This window comes from Leptodactylus fuscus, chromosome 1, assembly GCF_031893055.1.
Source record: "Leptodactylus fuscus isolate aLepFus1 chromosome 1, aLepFus1.hap2, whole genome shotgun sequence".
NCBI classification, from domain to species: domain Eukaryota; kingdom Metazoa; phylum Chordata; class Amphibia; order Anura; family Leptodactylidae; genus Leptodactylus; species Leptodactylus fuscus.
The window spans coordinates 88,065,777-88,091,414 of NC_134265.1; the positions used below are offsets into that span (position 1 = coordinate 88,065,777).

The 25,638-nt window shown below is 43.1% G+C and overlaps 1 protein-coding gene across 1 annotated transcript; it reads right to left on the reverse strand.

Moving 5' to 3' along the window:
* Window positions 1–15,695: 15,695 nt before the first annotated feature.
* Window positions 15,696–25,231, reverse strand: LOC142193055 (phosphatidylethanolamine-binding protein 1-like). The gene is made up of 4 exons (XM_075262454.1): window positions 25,054–25,231; window positions 22,697–22,803; window positions 20,412–20,512; window positions 15,696–16,236 (listed from the first exon to the last, which is right to left on the reverse strand). The coding sequence occupies exons 1-4, from the start codon at window positions 25,186–25,188 to the stop codon at window positions 16,019–16,021; spliced, it is 561 nt and encodes a 186-aa protein (XP_075118555.1). The 5' UTR covers window positions 25,189–25,231; the 3' UTR covers window positions 15,696–16,018.
* Window positions 25,232–25,638: the final 407 nt, after the last annotated feature.

Below are 25,638 nucleotides of genomic sequence, written 5' to 3' on the forward strand. Positions count from 1 at the left end.
GTAACAGTTTTTTATGTTTATTACCTCTTCCGATCCGCCGGTCATTATACTCGGGGGTCTGCAAAGACCCCCGAGTATAATGATAGCTCCTGTGGGGCCCGCAGTGTCACTTGCCGATCCCGGCCCAGCCAGGATCGGCAAGTGAATAGGGCCTGTAACAGCCTATTTAAAAAAAAACGCAGCGGTAGCGACTGTCACCGGGCCCCCTAATGGCCCGGGCCCTGTGGCAGCCGCCTCCGCTGCCTCTACGGTAGTTACGCCCCTGGGTGACACAAGAGGTAGCAGGGGCGGCATTGCTTATACAGTGACCAGACAATAGAGGTTACTGTCATTGCACAAACATAAAACTGCATGAGCCATCCTGCTACTCTGGTCAATGAGGAGCTCCTCAGTAGAGGACCCCCACTCTATGAGTTCCATATGGTATAAAAGGGTATATGAACATGAGTTATTCTGAAAGGAAAGTCTCTTATAAGGAGAGAGGTATTTGGGAATATAACATTCGAGCGACCTATAAAAAGATCAGTGACCAATAAATTGCAAACAGCAGAAAGGCAAAATGCAATGGTGGCTATGGCCCCAAGTCATGAAATGTAACTAAAAACCATGACGGAAAAAAATGAAGGTGGAAATTTTTTTGTGGTTTTTCCACTTTTTATTTCATTTTTTTTAAATAAATTCTTTATTTATAAGTAAACACAAAACAAGAAAGAAAAACAAAAGACACAAAACAAGAACGAGACCAGACCAGGAAACCAGGACCAGCATGCCCAAAACAGAAACGATACCCGTCCACAAGGACGGAAAGAAACATAATAAACAGCTACTTAACAGTACATACTAAAAACAAGGCGGGGCCCAAGGAGGGAAAGGGGGACAGAAGAGAGGGAGAGAAAGGGAGAAGAGGAAGAGAGAAAGGAAAGAGAGAGGGAGAAAAAAAAAGAGGGGGTGGGAGATGGAGTCCGGAGAGGGAGGGAGGGGAAATTGGAAAACCTGTCAGAGCACCCTGTAAACCCCTTCCCAGGGATCCCTCAGATCAGCGCGCTCACAAAAGTAGAAGAGTAGAAGAGTAGAAGAAGAGTCCCCACCTCAGAGCCACAGTACTAGTGGGTAGGGGAGGAGGCAGAGCAAAATTTATGCAGTTTAGAGGAAACATGATACCGCAGGGTCAAGAGCTTGTAACCCACCTCCTGGTACTTAGTAGCGACCTGACTCGTATGAGCAAACTCGAGGATCCTAGAACGCCGGGAGTCAGAGAAACACAAGTCCATTCTCGCCCTCCATTTGGCAATGGAGGATGGTCTGTAGCACGAAGGAGGGGAAACCCAGAGCCGCGGGAAGTCAAAGAGGAAGTGAGGGATCGGGAGCAACTACTGTATGATGCGCAACAGGGCACCTGTGAGGGGAGAAAGCAGAGGCCGCTCCCTCGCAGAAATGCGTCTGAAATTAATGGAAGAGAGAACAAGGGGATCAATGACGGACGGGCGGAACCCTGGGAGGAAGAAGGCAAAGAGGAAGGCAAAGAGGAAGATAAAAAAAAAAGGGGGGAGGGGGGGAGGAGAAGAAAGAAGAAGAGAAGTAGGCAGAAAAAAGTAGGCCCATAAGGAAGGAGAATTAATATACACAGGAGTAATCAATAGAACAATTAAGAAAAACTGAATCCAGCTAGCCCGGGTCCGGACAACTCTAAACAGTGGGCAAACCCACTAATGCAGGTCTCAGAGGCACACTGCAGTATACGCTCAGAGAGCTGCCAAACCAAACTAGCAGGGGGGCAGCGCCGCACCTCCCATGAGGCGACCTGAAGCGAGCGCTTCAGGCGGCGCTATGTCAGGGCCCCAGGGAGGGCGGCATTTTTGCTTTCCTAAGCACCGAGCGGTGGATTGGGGAGGCCACTGGAGCAGCGCTGCTCCAGCAGCCTCCCCTCACGCTCAGGCAGAGAGCAGGTCCTCTCCGTGCCTGTTCTCTGCCTGTGAACGGCGCTCAGCCCCGCCCCCTTGCTTCACCCCGCCCCCTTTGCTCCGACACCCCCCCCCTCTGCTCCGCCCCCTCCTCCGGGGGGGGGGGGGGGCTTTCTGTCGTTCGCCTCGGGTGGTGAAAGTGGTAGGTTCACCCCTGCAGGGGGGCGTGGTAATTCAGAAATGGAAAGCTACCCATTCCTCAAGCAAAGAGAAAAGAGATAAAGGGAAACCTCAAGAAAAATAAGGCACATAGAAGTACATCCATTAGAATAAATCCCAAGGGGGAAACAGATACTGCAAGGATATTCCACGTCATGAAGGTATCGGGAGAAAGTCCACCGCCCAGCGCCGCCGGCGGGTCAGGGAAGGAGAGGGAGAGCAAGCAGCAGGAGGCGGAGCGGATAGAAGCGGGTACTCGATCCAGTCTGGGAGGAGCAGATCGGCCAAGTCCTGAAATCGTGCCAGAGAGGCTGCCTGGTCCGGTGAGTGAAGGGTGAACACTGCCCCATTATGGCAGATCTGGAGATGGAAAGGGTGATCCCATCTATACGTGGCACCCGAGTCCAGGATCAGCTGGAGAACAGGCTTCAGGAGGCGCCACATAGCCAGGGTGCGACGAGAGACATCAGGGAGAAGAGACACAGATCTATCCAGGAAAGGAACTGGACCCTGAAACCAAGCAGCACGAAGGATGTCCTCCTTCTCCTTGTAGAAATGCACTCTGCAGCGGATGTCGCGGGGCTCCGTGGCAGTGGATCTCTTGGGGCCAGACACCCGGTGAACTCTGTCAATATTGATCTCAGTGTCCAATGGTCTGGAGAGAACTGTGTTAAAGATGGAGGTAGCGATAGACCGGAGCTCGGCAGTAGGGATAGTATCCGGAACACCACATAATTTGATATTGTTCCGGCGACCTCTATTCTCCTGGTCGTTGACCTGAAGTAAAAAATGTTGATTGAATGTGCGTTGGGTGGACAGGGACTGTTCAACAGCCACCAAGCATTGGTCAATAAAAGCGGTATATTGCTGTTGGGCCGTAACTTGCGCTGTCAGAGACTGGAGTTCCGATTTAAAGCCCGACAGGATGTTCTCTTGTCTCTCCTCAACTCTGCAGACCGTGGCCTCCAAGTCCATTTTAGTAGGCATAGTGTGAAGGAGCTGCCAGATATCAGACAACTTAGGACGTTTGGAGCGATGAGGCAGCGAAGAGGCGTTTTGATGAGAAGAATTGGAGGAATCAGAGGAATGTTGGGTGCGCAGTGCTGCTGGGGTGGCAGAAAAGTCCAGATCCTGGGTAAGAGGTGCAACAGTCATAGGGGCAGAGCCCCTTTGAGGGAGAGGTTGGGGGCTGACAAGGAGTGGCAGTAGGTCTAGAGCCCCAAGGGATGGGACCCTCCTTGGAGGAGGGGGTAGAGTCCATCAGAAGGGGCCGAGTAGAGACATACATATCCTGGACCTGAGCTGACATATCCCCCATGAGGGAACAGGGGCCCTGTAACACTGGCTGTGGGGGGCTGCAGAAGGAGGGACCACTAGTGAACACAGGGAGGAAGAGGCACAGCCTCAGTAGATGTCATCCCAGACAGGGACATGGTGTCAGCAGGAGGGAGATGGAGGTCCGCCAGAGCCTGGCTGTTAGCAGAGGAGTGAGGGAGGGAGGCAACTAAGGGGGGGCCGCCGCCATCTTGGGGCTTCAGACTGGAGAGGAAGAGAACGCTGCAGAGAGGAGGTATCGTGCCAGCTGGGGCTCCACATGGGAGGAGGAAGCTGCTCAGCGCCCCAGGCGACAGACCATCGCTGGAGAGGTGAGCGGTGTGACCCAGGTTAGGAGGATAGGTTGCTGCTGGGGTCCGGGAGCTCTTCCAAAAAGCATCTTCACGCGGCCATGTCTTAAGCCACGCCCCCTTTGTATTTCATTCTTATGCCTCCCCCCATAATTATATGGAGAAAAAGCAGCAGTTCCACAGGTAAAACTGACATGCTGTGTTTTTCTACACATGGCATTTTCCGCAGTGTTTTTTCTGCAATGAATGCATAAGAATAAATGAAATCTCATTCACTTTGCATGGACTGTGTGTTTTTATCCCCCGCGATCCTGTAATGTGTGACCTCAGCCAAAAAAATACATGGGAATGAATGCTGTCAGAGAGTTAGGTGTTAGGATGTGCTAAAATGAGAGCAGTGACCTTTCAGTTTGGGAATTAGCCACGGTTCAAGATCAAAGTTCCCATATTTTTACCTGTGTTAGGAAATCATGGGTTATTTCCACAGTATAAGATGTTCTGCAGTTTTTGTTGCATACTGGTGTAACTATCATACTTGCTGTATTATTATGGCATACAAACCTACAAATTGACCTAAATTTGATAGGTTTATAAAGAGTAGACCAAAACTAAATAATAAGGGTAAGGCCAGTTGATTCTGATGTCTTCAAAAACCACTGCAGGCAATAGCCCCATGTACCAAAAAAATTGCAGTTTTCCTATGTGGACTTTCTGCTTCCATTACAAACCACCAGCATTTCTATAAGTATAATTGACATGCTGCAATGTACAAAAACCACAAGTGTTTTCAAATCGCAGAATTTCTGCTGCAGATTATTTTCTGCAATGTGTAGATGGAATTAGCCAAAATCCCATCCAATTTCCAGGTACTGTAAAACGCCATGTTTTCGCAACTTGAGACCCCAGCCACAAGTACATTCCCAATAGTAGTAAATGTGTAAACACTTTCCGGTGCAGAATTGATTATAGTTGATAGGCAACTATTGTTGGCGCGGTGGAATCATGTTATCTGTCTAGCTTTCACCATTGTTGTAAGCATTGTTTAATGGTGTTGCTGATCTGAAGCATCAGTAGCATTTATTCCTTTGCCCCAACTGAATTATTTCCTACAAGCACATACATGTGTTAGAAACATACAGCAGATTATTATATATGTATATTATCTATGCAAACCATGCTCTTATTGAATGTACAGACAAAAGTCACGATGCCACACTTCCGTACCAATGTTCATTGATGGACGTAAAATGATTAGCAGAGATTATGATGTTAATCTGTTTTATCTTAGTCCCAACAGCAGCACAATATTAGGGAATTTCTGCCCCTGTGTGCTGGTAGGGACTGTAAAACGCCTCGGTTTTTGCTGTGGTATTTTCTTCGCACCAAAATTGTGGCATATACAATACGTAGGGTCCAGACCTTAGTTTAGTTTTTGCATGTGTGTTTTTTCTTAAAATAAAAAATGCCAGAAAACCACCTGCATTGACAGTACTTTATGCAGTTTTTAGGGCATTTTTTCCCATTGGTGTATTTTCCAGCATTTTTTGAATGTATTTTTTTTTCCTGGATTGACATTAGTAGGTAAACATTGGAACAAAAACAGAGACTTAGATCATGCTGCATAAAAAAAAAATCATTATGTAAAAAAATGCCAAAAAAACCCAGCAATGTATGTAGAGATTTTTTTATATTTAATGTAGATAAATATGTAACATCTAGATGCTGGATTTTTCTGCCAAAAAAAGCTGCAAAAAATATGCCTCAGCCAAATATGCAGCAGAGAAAAAATGTAATTGACACATTTTGATATGAGGAATACATAAAACCATTCCCTTCTGTGGCCCAGTTCCCAAGTTTGTCCTGGCAAAATTTCCACTGTTGATATGTACTATATGTTTGGCTCCTCAGTGGCAGATGAGTGCATTGACTATGACATGGTCTCTCTACTCTAGTGTGAAAGTGGTCATTTTTATTGCCCCATAATGGACCCTGCACACAGTATTATGCCCCATAGTGGCCCCTGCGCACAGTATTATGACCCATAATGGACCCTGCACACAGTATTATGCCCCATTATGGACCACCCATGAACAATTATTATACTCTGGGGTCTGTTCAGATAATCAGAGACCCAGGGGAGGATACAAACATAATAAACACTGTTACTTACCTCTCCCTGGCTCTGGCACACTCCCTGCAGATGTCGGCCATCTTCAATGACATACAGGACATCACGTGAGCAAGGGCTTGCTTCGCAATGCATGAGGATGCAAGCCCCAGCCCATGTGAAGTCTGGGACTTCACTAAGTAAGCCCGAAGCCTTCTGGAGCCAGGAGAGGTAAGTAAAACTGTTTTTTAAGTTCCGCTTCAGACATATTTTTACCGGAAAGCTGAAAGACATTGTGCAATTCTGCTGGAACTGAGTTTCAGGGCGTTCCGGACCAATTTATCCACTGCTTATAGTTTTCATGCTCCTGCTTGCTGCTATCTAGTGATGCGGCACAGCACAGAACAGCATCCATATTGGTCCCCTATTATTTGGAAGTCCAATTTGTTGTCTTTTCTCAAATAGGTTTCCACTGAAAAATTAGATCAAATAAGTCATCTTTGGTTGGATAAGTGGGTGGTCTACTTATAAAGAAGTAGCTTCTAAAGAATAATGGGAGGTAAAAGAAAAGAATCACTCCTTAAGGGTCCATTCACACGGAGTAAACGTGCGCTTATTTTGGCAAAATACAAGTGTAAAGAATACACGTGTAAAAATAAGACTCCCATTGACTTCAATGACATTTTTTACACGTGTAAAAAATGTGCCAAAAAACGCGTCAAAAACGCGTCGCGTTTTTTACACATGTAAAAAATTTCATTAAAGTCAATGGGAGTCTTATTTTTACACGTGTATTGTTTACACATGTATTTTGCCAAAATGAGCGCGTTTACTCCGTGTGAATGGACCCTCAAGGGGGATCTTCTCATAGGAGTGGTCTGTAGAGGTTTCTCTGTATAAGCCACTGAGACAGCCTTTTTTTTTTCAGGTTGTTAAAAATATATTTATTTTTTCTAGAAGATGGGTGACAGATCACAGGTCTAGCTGTCTCCTAGCTTTATTATAGGACTGAATAATATTCAGCCAATCCTACAGAATCCTGGTATATGTCATTGACTAATAACTAGTCCAATTTACCAGTGTAGAACAGCTGGATTACAACTCCCTTGATGGAACTGTAATGATGTCTTTGTTGTCACCCAGCTTTGCCAGTAACATGGTTTATGGTTCAAGATGTTCAGATAATTTTCACTTATTTTAGGAAAAATTCTATGTAAATGCACAATTGTCTACCTTTTATCAGAAACTAATATGTGATCCTTTATTTCCCAAGTACTGTAAACATTAAGGTTTTCTCCATAATGGGGAAATTTGTAATTTTGTCACCATTCTGATGTCATGGGATCTCCTCGTTTCACATTTTCGCGGTACATCTTGAGTATAGATAGGTGCTCTGCAGTGCATGTACGCCATCTTGAGGTTCTACTTATAATCTCAACACAAGTACTGACTAATGTCAATGTATGGTTACTGTTGCCAGCCTATAGGAGGTTACTAAATTATTTATTTAGTGACAATTACACCCCAAGCATGTAACAGTATGTGCTGTGTTAGGAAACAACATGTGGTTAACTAGTGGTATATTAGATGAGGCTGGAACATGATCACACAAGGCATCAGTTACACCATCATTTGCTTGATACTGAACACGTCAAATACTAACTGTAAAATATATATCGGCCATCATATTGAAATATTATAATATTGTGTAGTTCCTACTTGTTTGACCTATTCAAGTCCCCTAGGAGAAGTCTAAAAGTGAAAGTTAAAAAGAACTAAAAATACAAACAGCTCAAAGGATTGACTAAAAGTGAGGAAGAGAAACCCATATTCATAGACTTGCACAGAGAAAATATCTTTGAGTCCACACAGTAGATGCTGTATGAATAGGTAGATCAGGCTGCTGATCACATAACACAACAGGGAACCCGCATGACAATTGTATTTGTAGCATTCCATTGGAACACTAGGAAACAGGTCTAATTGCATATATTTCTTACTGTCATGCATATTATGTAACTATGTAGCTTTAAGATGAACATAGTATTTGAATGAAGCTGAGCAGTTGATACAACCCTCAACAGTAGTGTAAGTTGGAGTTAGTGCTTAGGTAGACAGTCTGTTGACTAAAGTCGAGAGATGGGCCATGGTCCATCACATGCTGACTATGATTGTTAATTTTGGACGGACCTCATAGCTCCTATCCAGCATATGAGCCATGGGTCACGTTAGACATCTTTTTGTGACTCTAATCCAAAGCTATACAAAACTCAATAGAAAAATTAAATGGGTGAACTACTGAAACTTAACCTTCACTCAAACCTTAAAGGGAGTCTGTAATCAGCAACCAGAATATCACCCCAACTAAGATAGATAGGCTAGGATCAACTGACTTACGCTAGGTCGGTGTCATAGAGTCTCCGTTGCAGAGTCTGTTGAAAATCAGTGGAGAAAAATGTCCTGCACACAGCACTTTTTTCTGTAGCGTTTTCAGCTTCAAAATTATAGTCAATGTGGTCAACCCCTAGTAAATTGATGCCTTTGTTGCAGAAATATCACTGTTTATGTCAATATGTAATGAGCTGTTTGGAGCAACAAGGGAGTTAATGCTTACCTTTTTGGAGCAAAGACCTCATTTGCATATTGACAAAAAGGTGATATTTCAGCAATGGAGGCACGGATTCACAGGGATATTGACAATGGGTATTTCTGCCTCTGTGTGCTGGTAGGACAGAATGGAATTTTTAATAAATAAAATTGTTATATTAATAAGACCCTCCTGTTCCTCAATATAAGGAAGAAAGCAACCCCCAACTGTGTGATTATAAAGTCAATTTTATATATATACAGTACAGACCAAAAGTTCTGACACACCTTATCATTCAAAGAGTTTTCTGTATTTTTCATGACTATGAAAATTGTAGATTCACACTGAAGGCATCAGAACTATGAATTAACACATGTGGAATTATATACTTAACAAAAAAAGTGTGAAACAGCTGAAAATATGTCTTACTAGCAGTTACCCGCGACTTCGTCTGCGGGTTGGCGGTGGCGCTGAACCGCTTATATTTCTTGTCCCCCCCATCCCTGCCCCCAGTTTCTTGTCCCCCCTATCTCTGCCTCCAGTTTGTTGTCCCCCCATCTCTGCCTCCAGTTGCTTGTCCCCTATCTCTTCCCCCAGTTTCTTGTCCCTCCTTCATCTGACCCCAGTTTCTTGTTCCCCCTCATCTCTGCCCCCAGTTTGTTGCCCCCCTTTTTCTGCCTCCAGTTTGTTGTCCCCCCCTATCTCTGCCCCCAGTTTGTTGTCCCCCCTTCATCTGCCACCAGTTTCTTGTCCCCCATTCATCTGCCCCCAATTTTTTGTCCCCCCATCTCTGCTCCCAGCCTCATGCCCCCCCCCCCCCACATTGTCCCCAGTGTAGTTGGACTTACCTTGCCACGCTCCACCGCTGCTCTCTCCGCTTGCTTGCTGCACATCAGTGTCAGGCGGCTGGCTGCGTGTGCCGTATAGGAGGCAGAGCGAGGGCGTCAGGTTGCTATGACACCCGGAGCCTCGCTCTGCCTCCTTGGCCTGTCAGGCGTGCGCTTGTATTGCAGCCTAGGCAGGTAGACTGCAATCCAGGCGCCGGTATCATACAGTGCATTGCCGAATACCGGCGCCTGTATTGCAGGGTACCTGCCATACGCAGCCAGCCGCCGGACACCTATGTGCAGCGAGCGAGCGGAGAGAGTGTCGGCGGAGCGTGGCAAGGTGAGTCCAACTACACTGGGGCCAATGAAGGGGGGGCATGAAGCTGGGGAATGTGGTTGCCCCCCCCCGGGACACCCCCTTCCCCAGGTCACCCCAACCCCCTGTACCCACTGCACTTACCTGTAGTATGTCGGCCAGTCAGTCTGAAAAATTGGGAAACTTTGTAAGTGTCCCCAAGTGCAGTTGCAAAAACCAACAAGTGCTACAAAGAAACTGGCTTACATGAGGACCACCCCAGGAAAGGAAGACCAAGAGTCACCTCTGCTGCAGAGGATAAGTTCATCTTAGTCACCAGCCTCAGAAATCGCAGGTTAACAGCAGCTCAGATTAGAGACCAGGTGAATTCCACACAGAGTTCTAGAAGCAGACACATCTCTACAACAACTGTTAAGAGGAGACTTTGTGCAGCAGCCCATCATGGTAAAATAGCTGCTAGAAAACCACTGCTAAGGACAGGCAACAAGCAGAAGAGACTTGTTTGGGCTAAAGAACTCAAAGAATGGACATCAGACCAGTGGAAATCTGTGCTTTGGTATGATAAGTCCAAATTTGAGCTATTTGGTTCCAACCACCATGTCTTTGTGCGACGCAGAAAAGGTGAACGGATGAACCCTAGATGCCTGGTTCCCACCGTGAAGCATGGAGGAGGAGGTGTGATGGTGTGGGGGCGCTTTGCTGGTGACACTGTTGGGGAATTATTCAAAGTTAAAGGCATACTGAACCAGCATGGCTACCACAGCATCTTGCAGCGGCATGCTATTCCATCCGGTTTACGTTTAGTTGGACCATCATTTATTTTTCAACAGGACAATGACCCCAAACACACCTCCAGGCTGTGTAAGGGCTATTTGACCAAGAAGGAGAGTGATGGGGTGCTATGCCAGATGACCTGGCCTCCACAGTCACCAGACCTGAACCCAATCGAGAGGGTTTGTGGTGAGCTGGACCACAGAGTGAAGGCAAAAGGGCCAACAAGTGCTAAGCATCTCTGGGAACTCCTTCAAGGCTGTTGGAAGACCATTTCAGGTGACTACCTCTTGAAGTTCATCAAGAGAATGCCAAGAGTTTGCAAAGCAGTAATCAAAGTAAAAAGTGGCTACTTTGAAAAACCTAGAATATAAGACAGATTTTCAGTTGTTTTACATTTTTTTGTTAAAGGGGCTGGGAAAAGTCATTTTTAACTAATCACATCCTTGCATAGTCTTTAGAAATGCTACTCCACACCTACCTTTAGTATATAGATTGCCTCAGTGGTTTCTTAATAAGTCCGTTTTTATTCATATGCTAATGAGCCTCCAGCCAGCACAGGAAATTCCCAGCAGCCTCCTCTCTCCTATTATGTGTTATTCTCCTATGTGTGTGAGGCAAACAGGAAGCTGAGTCATCATCAGCAGCAGCAGTCTCCCATAGGAAACAACAGGAGAGGAGTGCACGATGTATCGTGCAACAGTCTAATTAGCATATGAATAAAAACTGACTTATTCAGAAACCACTGAGGCAATCTATATACTAAAGGTAGGTGTGGAATAGCCTTTCTAAAGCCTATGCAAGGATGTGATTAGTTAAAAATGACTTTTCCTAGTGATAGAGCCCCTTTAAGTATATAATTCCACATGAGTTAATTCATAGTTTTGATGCCTTCAGTGTGAATCTACAATTTTCATAGTCATGAAAATACAGAAAACTCTTTAAATGAGGAGGTGTGTCCAAACTTTTGGTCTGTACTGTGTATATGTGTGCATATATATATATATATATATATATATATATATATATATATATATATATATATATATATATATATATATATGGAGAGAGCCTTGTGTTGCTGCTGGGATGTCCCACCAGCAACACAATAAAATGGGAATTTAGCAAGAAGAACCCCCTAGGGAGGGCCCTTTTGAAGGACACAATTAAGTACAGTATGGCCTCTGAACCCTGAAGTATTCAACCCATAATGATTCACAAAGGTCTGATGTGAACTCCAGGAAGCAGTGGAACATATCTGTTCCAAAGGTACCAAATTTCTTTTGGTCCAGGACGTTGCGACAGATCTGATGGAATTCGCCTTAACAAAATCAAGGAGGCCAATCTAATGGTATCTTTGATCCTCTAGACAGGGATGTCTTGGAAGCTCTAAGTCCCTTGTTTTTCCCTAAAAAAGAGAGAAACAGATTTTCTGCCTGTCTGAAGGGCAAAGATAAGCGTTCCATATTTTTCAAACAAGCCCTCTGACCTCTTGTGTCCCCCTATCTCCTCATAGAATGGAAGCGCTTCCTAGAAAGGCCCTCTTATTGTTTGATATGTTTATTTCTTTGTCACATTCTAATGTCTCACATTATCTGGTCATGTGTCCTCTGACGTGTAAAGTGCTGCAGAATATGTCGGCGCTATATAAAGAAAGTTATTATTAATGAAGATGATAATGATGATAATAATAATAATAATTAATAATAATAAATATAGATCCTCAGGCACCTTGCAATAACTAAGGCAGGGGTCTGAAACTCGCGGCCCGCCGACCAACTGCGGCCCTTGGGACAATAGTTTGCGGACGCCGGGTGTTTAACTATGGCGGCTGCCCGAGAGTCAGACGGCCACCATAGCTGCTGGGTGTCTACTGTTTTACAGTTTACACCAATCGGAGGCATTAACCCCTCCGGCGCCTTGGTCAAAACTGACCGAGGCACGATTTTCCCGGCGGCGCATGAGGCATGCTCCATGGCCGACGTCACATTGGCCTGACAGCTGGGAGCCTTTACAAGGCTGCAGTGATTTTCTTTTGCAGGCTGCTCTATGCAGTCTGCAAAAGAAATGACATTTTTTTACAATGTATTGCAAGTACATATTGCAAGGTATTCCTGTGTCCGAAAACACCCGCTCTACAAATCAATAAAAATATTTTTCCTGTACGGTAAACACCGTAGTGGGAAAAAAAGTCAAAAGTGTCATTTTTTCACTGTTTTGCCTCTGATAAAATTTTTAATAAAAAGCGATCAAAGCAAAAGCAATTCCCCAAAATAGTAGAACTAAAAAGTACACCCAGCCTCGCAAAAGAAGACGCCCTATGCATCCCCGTACACGGAAGTATACCAAAATTTACGGGTGTCAGAATATGGCGACTTTTAGAAAAAAAAAATTGGGGGAAAATCTGATGCGGCCCAGCCTCACCCAGACTCTACCTCCAGCGGCCCCGGGGTAAATTGAGTTTGAGACCCCTGATCTAAAGAGTGAAGTCTGGAGAGGAGTTGATGGATTGGGGAAAAAACTCCCCTAATCTTTTAGTGAAAGTTACTGCCAGCAGACACACAGTCTTATAAGTAAGAAACTTAGGTTCCACTTTTTCCAGAGGCTCAAACGTAGGTTTGCACAACCCTTTTAGAACTGTAGACAAATCCCACCCACTTCTGGCTGATGGCTTGGAAGATTTATGGATGGAGAAACCATTGGAATATAGAGTTCCACTCAATTGTTCTGCTATTATGTTCAGTGACCCTTTGGTATGAACGGCAGAGAGATGAGTTAAATTCTTCTCTGCCCACCTCAAGATCATCCCCACTTCTCTGAGAAGGGTTGAGGACTTTGTGTGTTGTGTCTATGCCATGCTTACATTCTGTGTTAGTTTGGTGTCTGTATGTCCTGTTGGGCGGTTTTGAGTTTTGTGTGCCCTTTTGTTTTATTCCATAGTTCTTGTCTACTGTGTTTTCAGTCTGTTTTTTATCTCTATGTGCTCTATCTCTACAAGCATTACCACCTAATAGCCAGTAGATAGCGCTCTGTGCTGTGTTTTATTAGTGAAGGTCTTCCTTTGTTTAGCAATATATCTTTTGGCTAGATGTTACCATGTCCTAAAGCAAAGGCCGTATTCACATATGAAAAACAAGGAAACAGTGAGATTGAGTGTATTCACGCCTGGGTTTATTGATGGACAGAAAAAGTCAACTATCTTTGTCTGTATGTCACAGATGTAAAACGGATTGTCGTCTGAGTTATATGGACCGGGTCAAAAAAGAGAAACCAATGAATTTCATCAGCCCATTAAAAAAAACAAAAAAAACTGATGCAAAACAGATGACACACTGAAGCATCAAAAAACGTAATAGGTGCAAAACAGCCATCAAAAGTGTCATCATCATGTAAATAAAGCCTAAGGCTAAGCCCCACGTTGCTGAAAACCTGCTTTTTGTGTTTGCGTGGATTTCCTCCCATTCTACAAAGACATACTTAAATGAAAAACAAAAATGTACATTGTGATCCCTCTATGGGGCTCACAATCTACATTAAAAAAAAAAAAAAAATCACCTTTTTTTTGGCCATGAGCACTTTGCCCATTTTTGGTCAAAAAGGCACAAAAAAGGGGCAATTGCCCCTTTCTAATGTGTTCTAACCTGATGGGCTCTTTAAGGCGCAAATCATAAATACAGTGTGAAAAGGATCTTCATGTACACCCCTTTTTCTTGACAAAAAGCAAAACTGGTGACAACAGCATTGCAGCATGCAAAAAGGCGCAAACGCTTCATAAATGATGTGTAGTGCAGAAAAAAAAAACCTCAAAAAGTTTCAAGTAGTTTAATAAATGTGCCCCATTGTGTGCAGGCTGGATTCATACAGTGCCTTTATAATGCCTAGCACATGTTACTATGTATTTCACCTGTAAGATAATGCCCATCACATTGAGGACCTCTGATTTCCTGGCATAGTAAATGGGATGTTTGGCTGAAATGCCTAATAAAATGTGCTACTCATTACTATTAAAAAAATCCTGCCGTTATTGATATAAAAAGCACAGTGTGAACCTAGCCACTGACAAATCCGTTAACAGAACTTTGTTAACAGTTTCTAGTAAAAGCAGTAATATCGGTCACACTGATATCAAAATAGTACTGTAAATCACAAATGAAGATAAAAAGATGTATTATCTTCCAATGCTCTGCAGGTAGCACCAGCACAATACAAGCGCCAGGTACAGCAGCATGCCCAGCAGTGCAGACACAGACTGCTGCAATTCCCTGCACTATATTAGGGAGCTATCACACGGAGTAAACGCATGTATATTTTTGCAAAATACACGTGTAAAAATAAGACTCCCATTGACTTAAATGACATTTTACAGGTGTATTTTTATAGGCGTATTTTTACACGTGTAAAAAATATCATTGGGAGTCTTATTTATACACGTGTATTTTGCAAAAATATACGCGCGTTTACACCATGTGACGGCTCCCTTAGGGTGCGTTCAAACGATGTAACATGATGTGGCACGCATACGGCGTGTGCGTGTGAGACTTTACGCGCCGTTAACGCTCCCATTCATTTTAATGGGAGGTAGGGTCGTATACACCGCATTATTTTGCGGCCGTGACTTTGCGGCCGCAAAATCACAGCCGCAAAATAACGAGGCGTATATGATCCTACCTCCCATTGAAATGAATGGGAGCGTTAACGGCGCGCAAAGGCTCAGACGCCGCATGCGTGCCACGTCACGCGGCACGTTACATCGTGTGAACTCCCCCTTACACTGACATGTCAGAAACTGAGAACTTACAGCCTGCATGAAATGGTGCCTATCTATTATTATTATTTCAAGGCGAGGGAATAGAAGTATGTAAATAACTGTATATATATATATATATATATATATATATATATATATATATATGCCTACCTTCAGAAATTGTGTTATACCATCCTGATGAAGAGACCTATAGAGTCTCGAAAGCTCAATATCTCATCAAAAAACTTTTTAAGTTAGCCATTAAAAAAGGTATCAACTACTGAGGACTTCTCTCGAAAAAATTCTTTCATTTCATATCCACTGGCTAACATGGAAAAAGGATAATTCACTTATAAGTATTTATGGGATATTTCTCATTATTGACCACAGGGTAACCATGAACAAAACCAAGAGACAAATGACGCAAGCTACCGCACAAGAATGTTTTTTGTCCTTCTCACATATTTATGACACAAGCCTTTCTTGAAGATATTTGTATTAATAGTGATAAAGAAGCTTTTTAAAGACATAGTACACAGTAATAAATTGAGGTTTTTATATCTTTATTAATATCTATGAAATATCTGATAAAAATGTAAAAAGAGTTATGACAAGTTTTCTGTGTTAACAACAATTCACATAGGCAGCCGGATGTAAATCACTGCACAGCGTCTTCTATAATGCTGGGTATGTTTAGTACAGTGGCCACATACTGTATAGAACAATAGGAAGGCCACACGGCTGGAGGTGAAGGTCCGCACTCACTGGTCCATACTGTATAGATGTACTTTCTATGACATGATTAAACAACAATGAAATCCTCACAAGAAACTAAACATATGTACAGCAAGAATAGAGACATTTCTTCTACATGTACAGAAATACACTGAAGGAAATTATTTCTGGGTTCCCGGGGTTTTATGCTACCCCCAACTGTCTGTACAGATCAGGAACAGATTCATCCCACTCGGCCAGAAAACAAGCACCAGCGACTGGTTGACCAAGGCAATACTTCTTGCGAAAAGCAGCTGCATTAAAGCGTTCTCGGCGTTCAGCGGTTCTGTTATTGATTTTGGGTTCATCACACTTGAGAGGTGCTGTCTGTGCATATACAAGCCAGGTATACCTATGCAGACCTGCATCACACATAGAAAAAGATGCAGAGTATTGGGTAAATCTACCATCATCACAACATCACACATCTATGAAGTAATACTCAAGATTTTGAAATATCTTTGAGAAGTCTAAAAAAAAAAGGTCTAATTTTGCAAGTTACATGGAAGTTACACAGAAGAACTGCATAAAGATCTGTGTGTAGAGTATATCACATGGCCATGTAGTAAGCAGAATGAATGACAGCAAGCAGAGATCTAGAAAACTGTGAAAAATTGATACAGAAAGTATATTGGAAAATTGTAGAACTTTTCATTATAATAACAATAACATTTGTCTGTCAATATTAGTCTGAAACTGGACAACCCCTTTAATTTTCTATGTGTCTAACGCAGGGGTCTCAAACTCAACTCAGCATGTGGGCCGCAGAGCAAGATCCCAGCCAGTCGGCGGGCCGCACCGCAGCAAATTTAGCTCCACCCACTTTTATGTTGACTCCGCCCATTCATTTTTCATGTGCTCCCACACTGTATAATCCTCCTACAGTCACCCGTAAACTATATGCCCCCCCTCCATCTTTCCCCCAGTTACATATACACCCTTCATCTGCCTCCAGATTCATGTCCCTCCATCTCTGCCCCCAGATTCATGTCCCCCCATCTCTGCCCCCAGTTTCATGTCCCCCGATCTCTGCCCCCAGTTTTATGTCCCCCCATCTCTGCCCCCAGATTCATGTCTCCACATCTCTGCCCCCAGATTCATGTCTTCTCCACCTCTGCCCCAGTGTCATGCCGTTCTCCCCCCTCCCTTCGTCTGCCCCCAGTGTCATGAGCCCCTTCATTCCACCTTAATGTTTAAAGAGGACCTTTCACCATTTTGCCCACAGGCAGTTCTATATACTGCCGGAAAGCTGACAGTGCGCTGAGTTCAGCACACTGTCGGCTTTCCCGATCTGGGCCCGGTGTGAAGAGCTTACGGTCCGGTACCGTAGCTCTTCTATGGTCAGAAGGGCGTTTCTGACAGTTAGCCAGAGACATCCTTCTTCACAGCACAGCCAATCGCCCTGTGCTGTGAGAGCCGGGAGGAACGCCCCCTCCCTCCCTGATAATGCTCGTCTATGGACGAGTACTGCGAGCAGATGGAGGGAGCGTTCCTCCCGGCTCTCACAGTACAGCGCGATTGGCTGTGCTGTGAAGAAGGACGTCTCTGACTGAGTGGCAGAAACTCCCTTCTGACCATAGAAGAGCTATGGTACCGGGACTGTAAGCTCTTCACACCGGGCCCAGATCGGGAAAGCCGACAGTGCGCTGAATTCAGCGCACTGTCAGCTTTCCGGCAGTATATAGAACTGCCTGTCGGCAAAATGGTGAAAGGTCCTCTTTAACACACAAAAAAACCACTTATACTCACCATCCAACGCTCCCCCGCCGCGCGCTGCAGTTTCACTAATAGACCTGTAGGCGCGATGTGATGATGTGACGTCATCACATCGCGCCTATATGTCCACTAGCCGGAACATAGCGGCTAGTCACGCTAGGGACGCCGGATCCGCGTTGAATACATTGTGAGATGATTATATCCACTAGCCGCTAGTGGATATAATCATCTCGCAATGTATTCAATGCGGATCCGGCGTCCCTAGGCTTGTGCGGGCCGCACAAAATTGCTCGGGGGGCCACATGCGGCCCGCGGGCCGCGAGTTTGAGACCCCTGGTCTAACGTGTCCCAGTACTTTATGTGTGGATGTCAGTTTCTGTGATAAATGTGATAAATACAGAGACTGATGTCCCATCTACACCTAAAATTTGACATTTCTGGGCTTTATTGCTAGTCATATGGGCAAAGTATTTTAGATAACTCACAAATACAGCCATTGGTAAGATTATCTGCAATACAGTTTATGTAATGTACTTTTTTTGGTGGGTTCACAATACCACTTAGCTAAACACACATTTGAATAGCCTTTAAAAAGGTTATTCTTCTACTACCTTCACCTCTGGTTTTGTCCCCACCGTTTCTTGTTAAAACGCTTTCTTTCATTACGCAAATGATCCTCACGAAGCACCCTGGGCGTTCCCCAAGGCCTCCGACCACCCCTCGCGACAAGCCTTTAACACCGCCCCTCCACTGCTTGTGTTCCGTCTCTTTTCCTCCTTCCCAGATATTGGACCGAGCACTGGCCTTTGACGCCACGCTGTTCTAGTTGAAATCTTGGTCATGCACAGTACCGTTCCGGTCAGAGTGTACTGCGCATGTCCAAGTGGCCATTTTGTTGTGGTCAACTACAGAGTACTGCGCTTGGAAAAGAACTGAGCACACCAAAATGGCCGCTCAGACAGTATGCACAGTATGGCTCTGACCGGAGCCATACTGTGCATGGCCGGGATTTCAACTAGAACAGCACAGCATCACAGGTCAGTACTCGGCCCAATATTCAGGAAGGAGGAGGCGTTATCAGTAACAATCTCGGCAAATTTGGCTTATTAGAAGGGACAGACTTTATGGTTGAGAGAAAGATTGAGATTTTTCCAGGGTGGGGCTCAAAGTGTACAGCCAATTATAAAATAAATTTTCATAAAATAAATAATTACAGGTGAGTATAATAAACATTGTAGTATATCTTATATAAGAAATATGTTTCCTTCTCCATTTATCAAGCTGAGTTACTTTTTACATATTAATACATGGAGAGGGGAGGGGAAGGTGGAGACTGCTAGAAAACACACACAATTAACTACAGCTGCTACATTCTGCTATATTGTAACTCAGATAGCTCTTTTAACACTGCTATGTTTCAAGATAAGAGTCTACTAGCACACAGCATGAGGCAATAAATCAACTGCCGCCTCCTCCTCCTCCCCCTCTCCATAGACTTCTGTGTGAGAGCTGGGCATGTATGCAGATTCCATGGCAACAAACAGTGAGGGTAAGGAGGAGGAGGAAATGCATCTTAATGAAGATATTTTACAACATTTCTTGTATTTGGCTGTACTATTCATTTATCAAATGTTGCTTTAAAATTGGAGGTGCACTTTAAGCCCCACCCTGGAAAAATCTCAATCTTTCCCTCAACCATAAAGCCAAATTTGCAAAGTTTGTTACTGATAACTTTTAGTTACCAATGAAAAGTTGGTATGTATGGGAAAGTGGCAGTGTAAAATTGCAGCACAGTGTATGTAACTAAAACTGGTAGAAACTAATGAGAGCACAGGAACTTTTCTTTTTTTGGACCCAATCCTGGTACAACCCCGCCCCCCATTCAAAACTGCATTGTGTAAACATGTCCTTACATACAAAAGTACTGTGGTTAAACATCTGGGAAGCCACTGAAAAACTGAATTCGGGGCCACACGGTGGCTCAGTGGTTAGCACTGCAGCCTTGCAGCGCTGGAGTCCTGGTGTTCAAATCCCACCAAGGGCATAAAACCATCTGCAAGGAGTTTGTATGTTCTCCCCATGTTTGCATGGATTTCCATCCCATATTCCAAAAAAGACATACTGATAGGAAAAAATGTACATTGTGAGGTCTATGTGGGGCTCACAATCTACATTAAAGAAAAACTGAATTCCCATAGACTACATTGTAAATCGTACCTGTCGTATTATTTGACTTTTTCAGGAAAAGTTGTTATATGTGTGTGCATAGGGGGTAACAGGATTTCTGGCTATTATATGACTTACATTCTGTTGCCATACACTGCACACAGTAACGTGAGGAGAATCTGCTCTGTAGATTCAAAATAATGCCAGGACCATGCATAACATATATAGAAGTACTGACCTATACTGATTGTACAGTGAGTTACATGCTATAGTAACAGCATCTTTCTTCTCTTATTTCCTTCCCTTTCCTCCCCCCCTCTAAATACAGTCTATAGACATAAGTCATTTGAGTCGTGTCACCTGTAGAGACTCTCTAGATAGATAAAGCAGTGATTTTTCACAGTGAAAGTTGTTTTAGCAGAGGGAAGGGAGCATGAAAAAAGTCTGATAAGAGCAGAAAGGGATATCTGTTTCTGATGAGATGTTTTACAAAGTGCCTAAATAACTAGGTTCCAGGTACAGACATAACATACACCAAGGTATGGTCTATGAAGACCCTGGAATGAGCAGGAGCTATATGTGCCATAGAGCTTTTTTAATAGGAAACAAACCATTTCCATAGGCTACGTTGATAATCAGAAGTTATATGACATACCTGTATCTTTTCCTGCGCCTGAACCAACATATTCTGTAAGAACATCGCCAGTGTCCATGTCATTACCTTTAACATTTACCATCAGAAGATGATGCCATTGTCTATAGAGAAAGCAATTTATAAAGAAATCATCAGATGATGTTGTACAGGTGCATAGGAACACACAGATACTCTATATAACTCACACACTTGATGGCAGTGGTATAGCTATAAGGGTCACAGTGGTTGCAATTGAAACTGTGCACATAAGTCAGGGGAATGTACAGGACCCCATCCCCATGCTAAGGCTGTCTGTATTTCATTCAACTCCTCTCTTATTTACTTTGATGGCTGCCAGTCTGCCAATCATAAATTTTGGAGGAGAAAGGGGTAGAAGATTTATGACACACAGCCTTTCCCTGTCAGAAAGGAGAAAATGAACCTTTTGATGCCAAAATGAACAGGTGGATAGGATATGCTCAAGAAAGGAAGGTATGACACAATAGGAAACACTGACTGGGGATCGCAAAGATGGGAAGCTTGTGCGCACAAACAGGTTGAGGCTGGGGAAGAAGTATTCATGGCAGTCGCAGCCTGGATAGAGTAGACAAGGGGAAATAGATTATGTCACCAGATGTAAATGCACGGTTATCACCTCGTATTGCGTAGATCAGGAAACTGGCAATTTAGTGATTGAGTTCTAGAGGTAAAACACCACACACAGACCTGAGTTGCTGTATCTTGGGCTGCCAAGCTAGAAAAGCTGTCTAGAATTAGATATTCTGTTTCCAATAAATATATTTTTGGGGGAGAGAGGAGGTAACTCATGTCTTGACACTTGTGTCTGTAATATTTTATGACCCTAGCTAAGAACCTGCTTTGACCCGCAGATGACAGGCATGGAAAGCTGAACGATTGCACCAGGGCCTGGGAGCCTTTAGCTATGGCGGTGTTTGGTGACACAGTATCTACAGTTAGTAACTGTGATAATTCTACAAATTTTTATGCATTATTCTTTTTACAGTATTTATCACAAAGTAAAAATGAAGCATAAAATGTGGGATATGCAAATGTCTGGGTATCCTGTCAATCAATGTTTGACCCCTCCCCCTCAATTTTTTATGAAAACCTTCTAAACAATCTTGATAGGCAGCTAACAGTCTTTATATTCTTGTTTTAGTAAGTTGTTCCTATTCTACTATGCAGAATACTCCTACTTCAGAATTTTCTGCTTGTCTTGCACTGCCCAGATTTTTTGGGGAAACACATTTTCGAAATTATTTTTAATCAATGAGAGTAACGAATGCGCATTCCAAAATCTTCACAACTATAAAGTATCTTTTTGGTCATTTTATAGCACCCAGCTGCTTCAGTTTCTTCAGTAGGAAGAATCCATTCTTTCCACTATCTGTATATTTTCATTTCCACAAAACTTAAGCCCGTTACGTCTCATACATGCACCTCAGTATCATCCCATTATGCCGGAAAACTAGCATAGAAGGGAATCATGAATTCCCCCCCACTGTTTATTTTTATTGCAATTTTTATAAAAATGTATAACAAGTTTTTTTAAAGCGTTTAGTGTAGAGATGAGCGAGTATATTCGATCGAATACCTCCGCCGCATAGCTCCCAGTGCAAAAACACTCCCGGGGCATCAAATTTTTACTGCCCCTCCCACCTTCCCTGGCGCCGGGAGCTATGCGGCGGAGGTATTCGATCGAGAAAATACTCGCTCATCTCTAGTTTTGTGTTATTATTGGTGTGGCTTAATGGTATACTACATAGAACAAAATAATGTATCACTCAGTGTGCCCTAGATATAATAGGTTTTTCTCCATATGCTACGATATGCTACCGATAAACTTGCGTATTTTATACAAAATTACAAGATATGACAAATAGATATAATCGGTCGACAAAAGTTGACTGATCGGAAGCACAATTACAAAGACCACATGTGTTTATGACACTAACCAAGATTCATTCCTGATGGACACCATTCACAATGAAGTTCCATTTGGTTCTGCCATGGGACTACATGCAGTGCTATTCTTGCTTTGAAATCTGACAATATCTACAATAGACATTTTTGAACAAAACTAAGGGATTCTCTATTTGGCATTCCTTGAATGGCCACTGTTTCTTGGAGTGTTTCTTTACACTCTACAGAATTTTGTGGGTAAAACAAACATATGACACTTCTATATGTTCCCTGTATAACAGGAGTTTTGTAAATTTCCTATGACATATTCCACAATGTCTGTTATATTGTAGATATATGTGAAGATGGTTTGTCATACTTACGCAAGTGAGCGATCATCTCTGCATGGTACATCTGGATCTGTCAGTATTATGGTATACAGCTTGTTGGGATCCATGCTCTCCCATTCAAGAGTTGGTCTGTCTATAATCTAAAAGACAAAAATTTAGAACAATAATGGTGATGAAAAGAAACAATGACCCACATTTACTAAAAGTCAGAAAGTGTAAACTTGGTCTGAAAAATACACCAGATTTATCACAGTAGCTGAAGCTGGATAAGAAATCTGGTGCATCCTTACACTGCTGAAACTTATAACACCTACTGGTTGACTTACTTTGAGTGATAATTTTACACCCAAATTTTGGTGCACCCTATTGTATTTAAGCCATTTCTCCTTTTCCCACCAAACCAAGCCCCTTTCCTTCAAAATCACACCCACTTGCTGAGCCAATCAGAAAATTCAGATCCTAAACACTGTAATGTGTCACATTTTGCCACATTTTATAATTGGGTTATGTTGTACACACAATAGTAAATCTTCGGTAATAAGTTTTTGCAATTGTTTTGGGGGTCACTACAGGAATAATGAATATTATAAAGTGTCACTAGCTGGTTTACTGCAACAGGCTTGTATAAGATTAAGAAATGAACAGTCTTCAGAGTACAAATAGGAATAACTCTGCAAGACCGACAAGGTTCTCAAAACAAAAACCTTCACTATGGGCCTCTCTAATCATAGTGTGTTACAGTATACAAACACACTATTGTTGTAATGGTCTGTATCTGAAGGAGGGCACAGCTGATGTCTAGAGGTCATCCAATTGCAGCCACCGTGAATGCACTTTAGTATAACCTACGCATCACATTATTGGGTGCCACAACACTGAATTGGTAGTTTCAAAAGCAGACGTCATTCACAATGAACCGATAGTCCCAAAATAGGATGTAGCTCACATATGAGATACATAACAGATAAATCTCTAGTTCAGGCGTAGCCACTAAAATTACATAACAGATGATAGTTTTGTCATCCATATAGACATCATATACACATGCATGCCTAATAAAAATAGCCTCTCAACGTGTTTCTCCCAATAAATAAAATTCTGGGTAGGGCAACCTCATTCTCAATATCCACTCAAAGGAGGGAGGCGGAGTTGTGATGGACACACCCCTCACTGAAGAGACAAGCACTGTGGTAGGTAAGTTATACCTTGGTCCCAGGTATAAAGGGATTCGCTGTGCGCTCTGCCATTTGCTGTGTTTCATTAGTACCCACATCCATCATCAGGGCGTGGGGAACTGCAGTTTTTACTGCAAATCTTCATAGATTTGTCACTATCTATATTTAGTAGAATCTCCTGATGAACCCAGAATTTTATTTATTGGGGGAAACACGGATAGCACACTGACCAAGGCCACAGTTGTCTGCAAGCAGCCTTATAGACCCCATTATGGTCAGTAAGATCTATCAGGATCTCATTGTGTAAGTCATAAGATAGATCCAACCCCGTTGGAATTTGAGTTTTCTGTTCCTCAGGTATAATAAAGCAGGAAAACTGAACTCATGACGAGATGTCAACTCAGCCTAACAGAAAACATCTGATATGCTGTCACTTATCAAACGTTTATATAGGCTTTACTCAGCATCATCCTCAACAGATATCATTTAAAAGTAAGTAGACAACATTTTACCAATTTTATCCCCATGGCTAAAAAAATTTCTGCACAGCAACAAATTTGCAGTGCAGGTTCTTAAATCGTACGTCGCTTTCTAAATTAATGTTGCAAAATGGACATGGATTTGTTGCCGATTTTCCCAGTTGACTTCAACAGAGAAGACATGAAATGTATAGTATGGTTGCAGATTTTACTATGAATCCTTCAGTGATTGAGGATCTTATATTAATGTTTTTTCCTTCTAAGCCACAGTTCACATCTTAGTTTGGCTGCTTAATAGCATTCCTTTGTGAGATCCTGTATGAATACCTAAAAAAAAAATGTATTCACATGTATCCAACAATGCATCGATGGGCTGTAATGGAAAAACGGAGCCACAGGATTCACTTTCTGCATCCGTTTTGTTCAGCATACTATTTTATTCTTACACAAACACAAAAGTTACGGCAGAGTGGGGTTAAAATCTGACTGACATACAAACCAACACTAGATATGGGAGACGCTGGGCTTAAATTACTATTATGTGTGGGCATCTTTATGGGCACCTATGGGTAATGGGTATTGTAACTATAATAATAAATGATTAAGAATTAAATGCAATACTAAGATAATTACAGGGACATTTCAGTTGTATTAACCCACTGTAAACCTGAGCGTATGTACTCACATAAGGGGGAGCTGTCACCACAGTGCAGAGATGGTAGCACCAAGTACTTACCTGACAAGGTTTCAGGACTTTCCCCAGCTTATCAATGCACACTTTCTCATGCTTCACAAGCAGAGGAAACATTGGTTTTATATCCACTTCACTGAGTTGCAGAGGACCATCCCACTCACTGATATCATACGGCATGGTGGAAGCTAGGGCACTGGTACGAAACTCCTGCACGGTTGTAGTGCTGGCACTGCCAGGGTGCCCGGTATAAGAAGAGTCGGCAACTTCCCTGCCCCCTGCTGCCTCTAACCAATGGCTGGATTGGGATGTGTGGTTGCTGACTCCTCTCTGCTCGGTTCGGGCGGATTTGCAGCAGGCTCGGCTTTTCAGTGTCATCTTGCCAGTGTTTGTCTTGGCAGCTGGGTTTGTTGTGAGCTTGGAGGCCTGCAGCCTGAGGCTCACCGTCCAGGGTCAGGATATCATGTGCAAGCAGGAACATGTATCACTGAATGGAGTAAACTGTATCAGAAAACAGAACTTTTAATTAGAAATAGTGTAAAAAGCTGAAAGCCAATATGTGTGTGTGTATTTGTATATATAAATATATATACTGTACACATAGTCACCCGACAAACACACATTTGTATG

Coding starts and splice junctions, on each gene's coding strand:
- LOC142193055 (XM_075262454.1), bottom strand. CDS start 25,188: ATGCCGTATGATATCAGTGAGTGGGATGGTCCTCTGCAACTCAGTGAA. Junction 22,804..25,053: donor AAGTCCTGAAACCTTGTCAG/GTAAGTACTTGG, acceptor TTTGTCTTTTAG/ATTATAGACAGACCAACTCT. Junction 16,237..20,411: donor AGGCGCAGGAAAAGATACAG/GTATGTCATATA, acceptor TGTGTGATGCAG/GTCTGCATAGGTATACCTGG.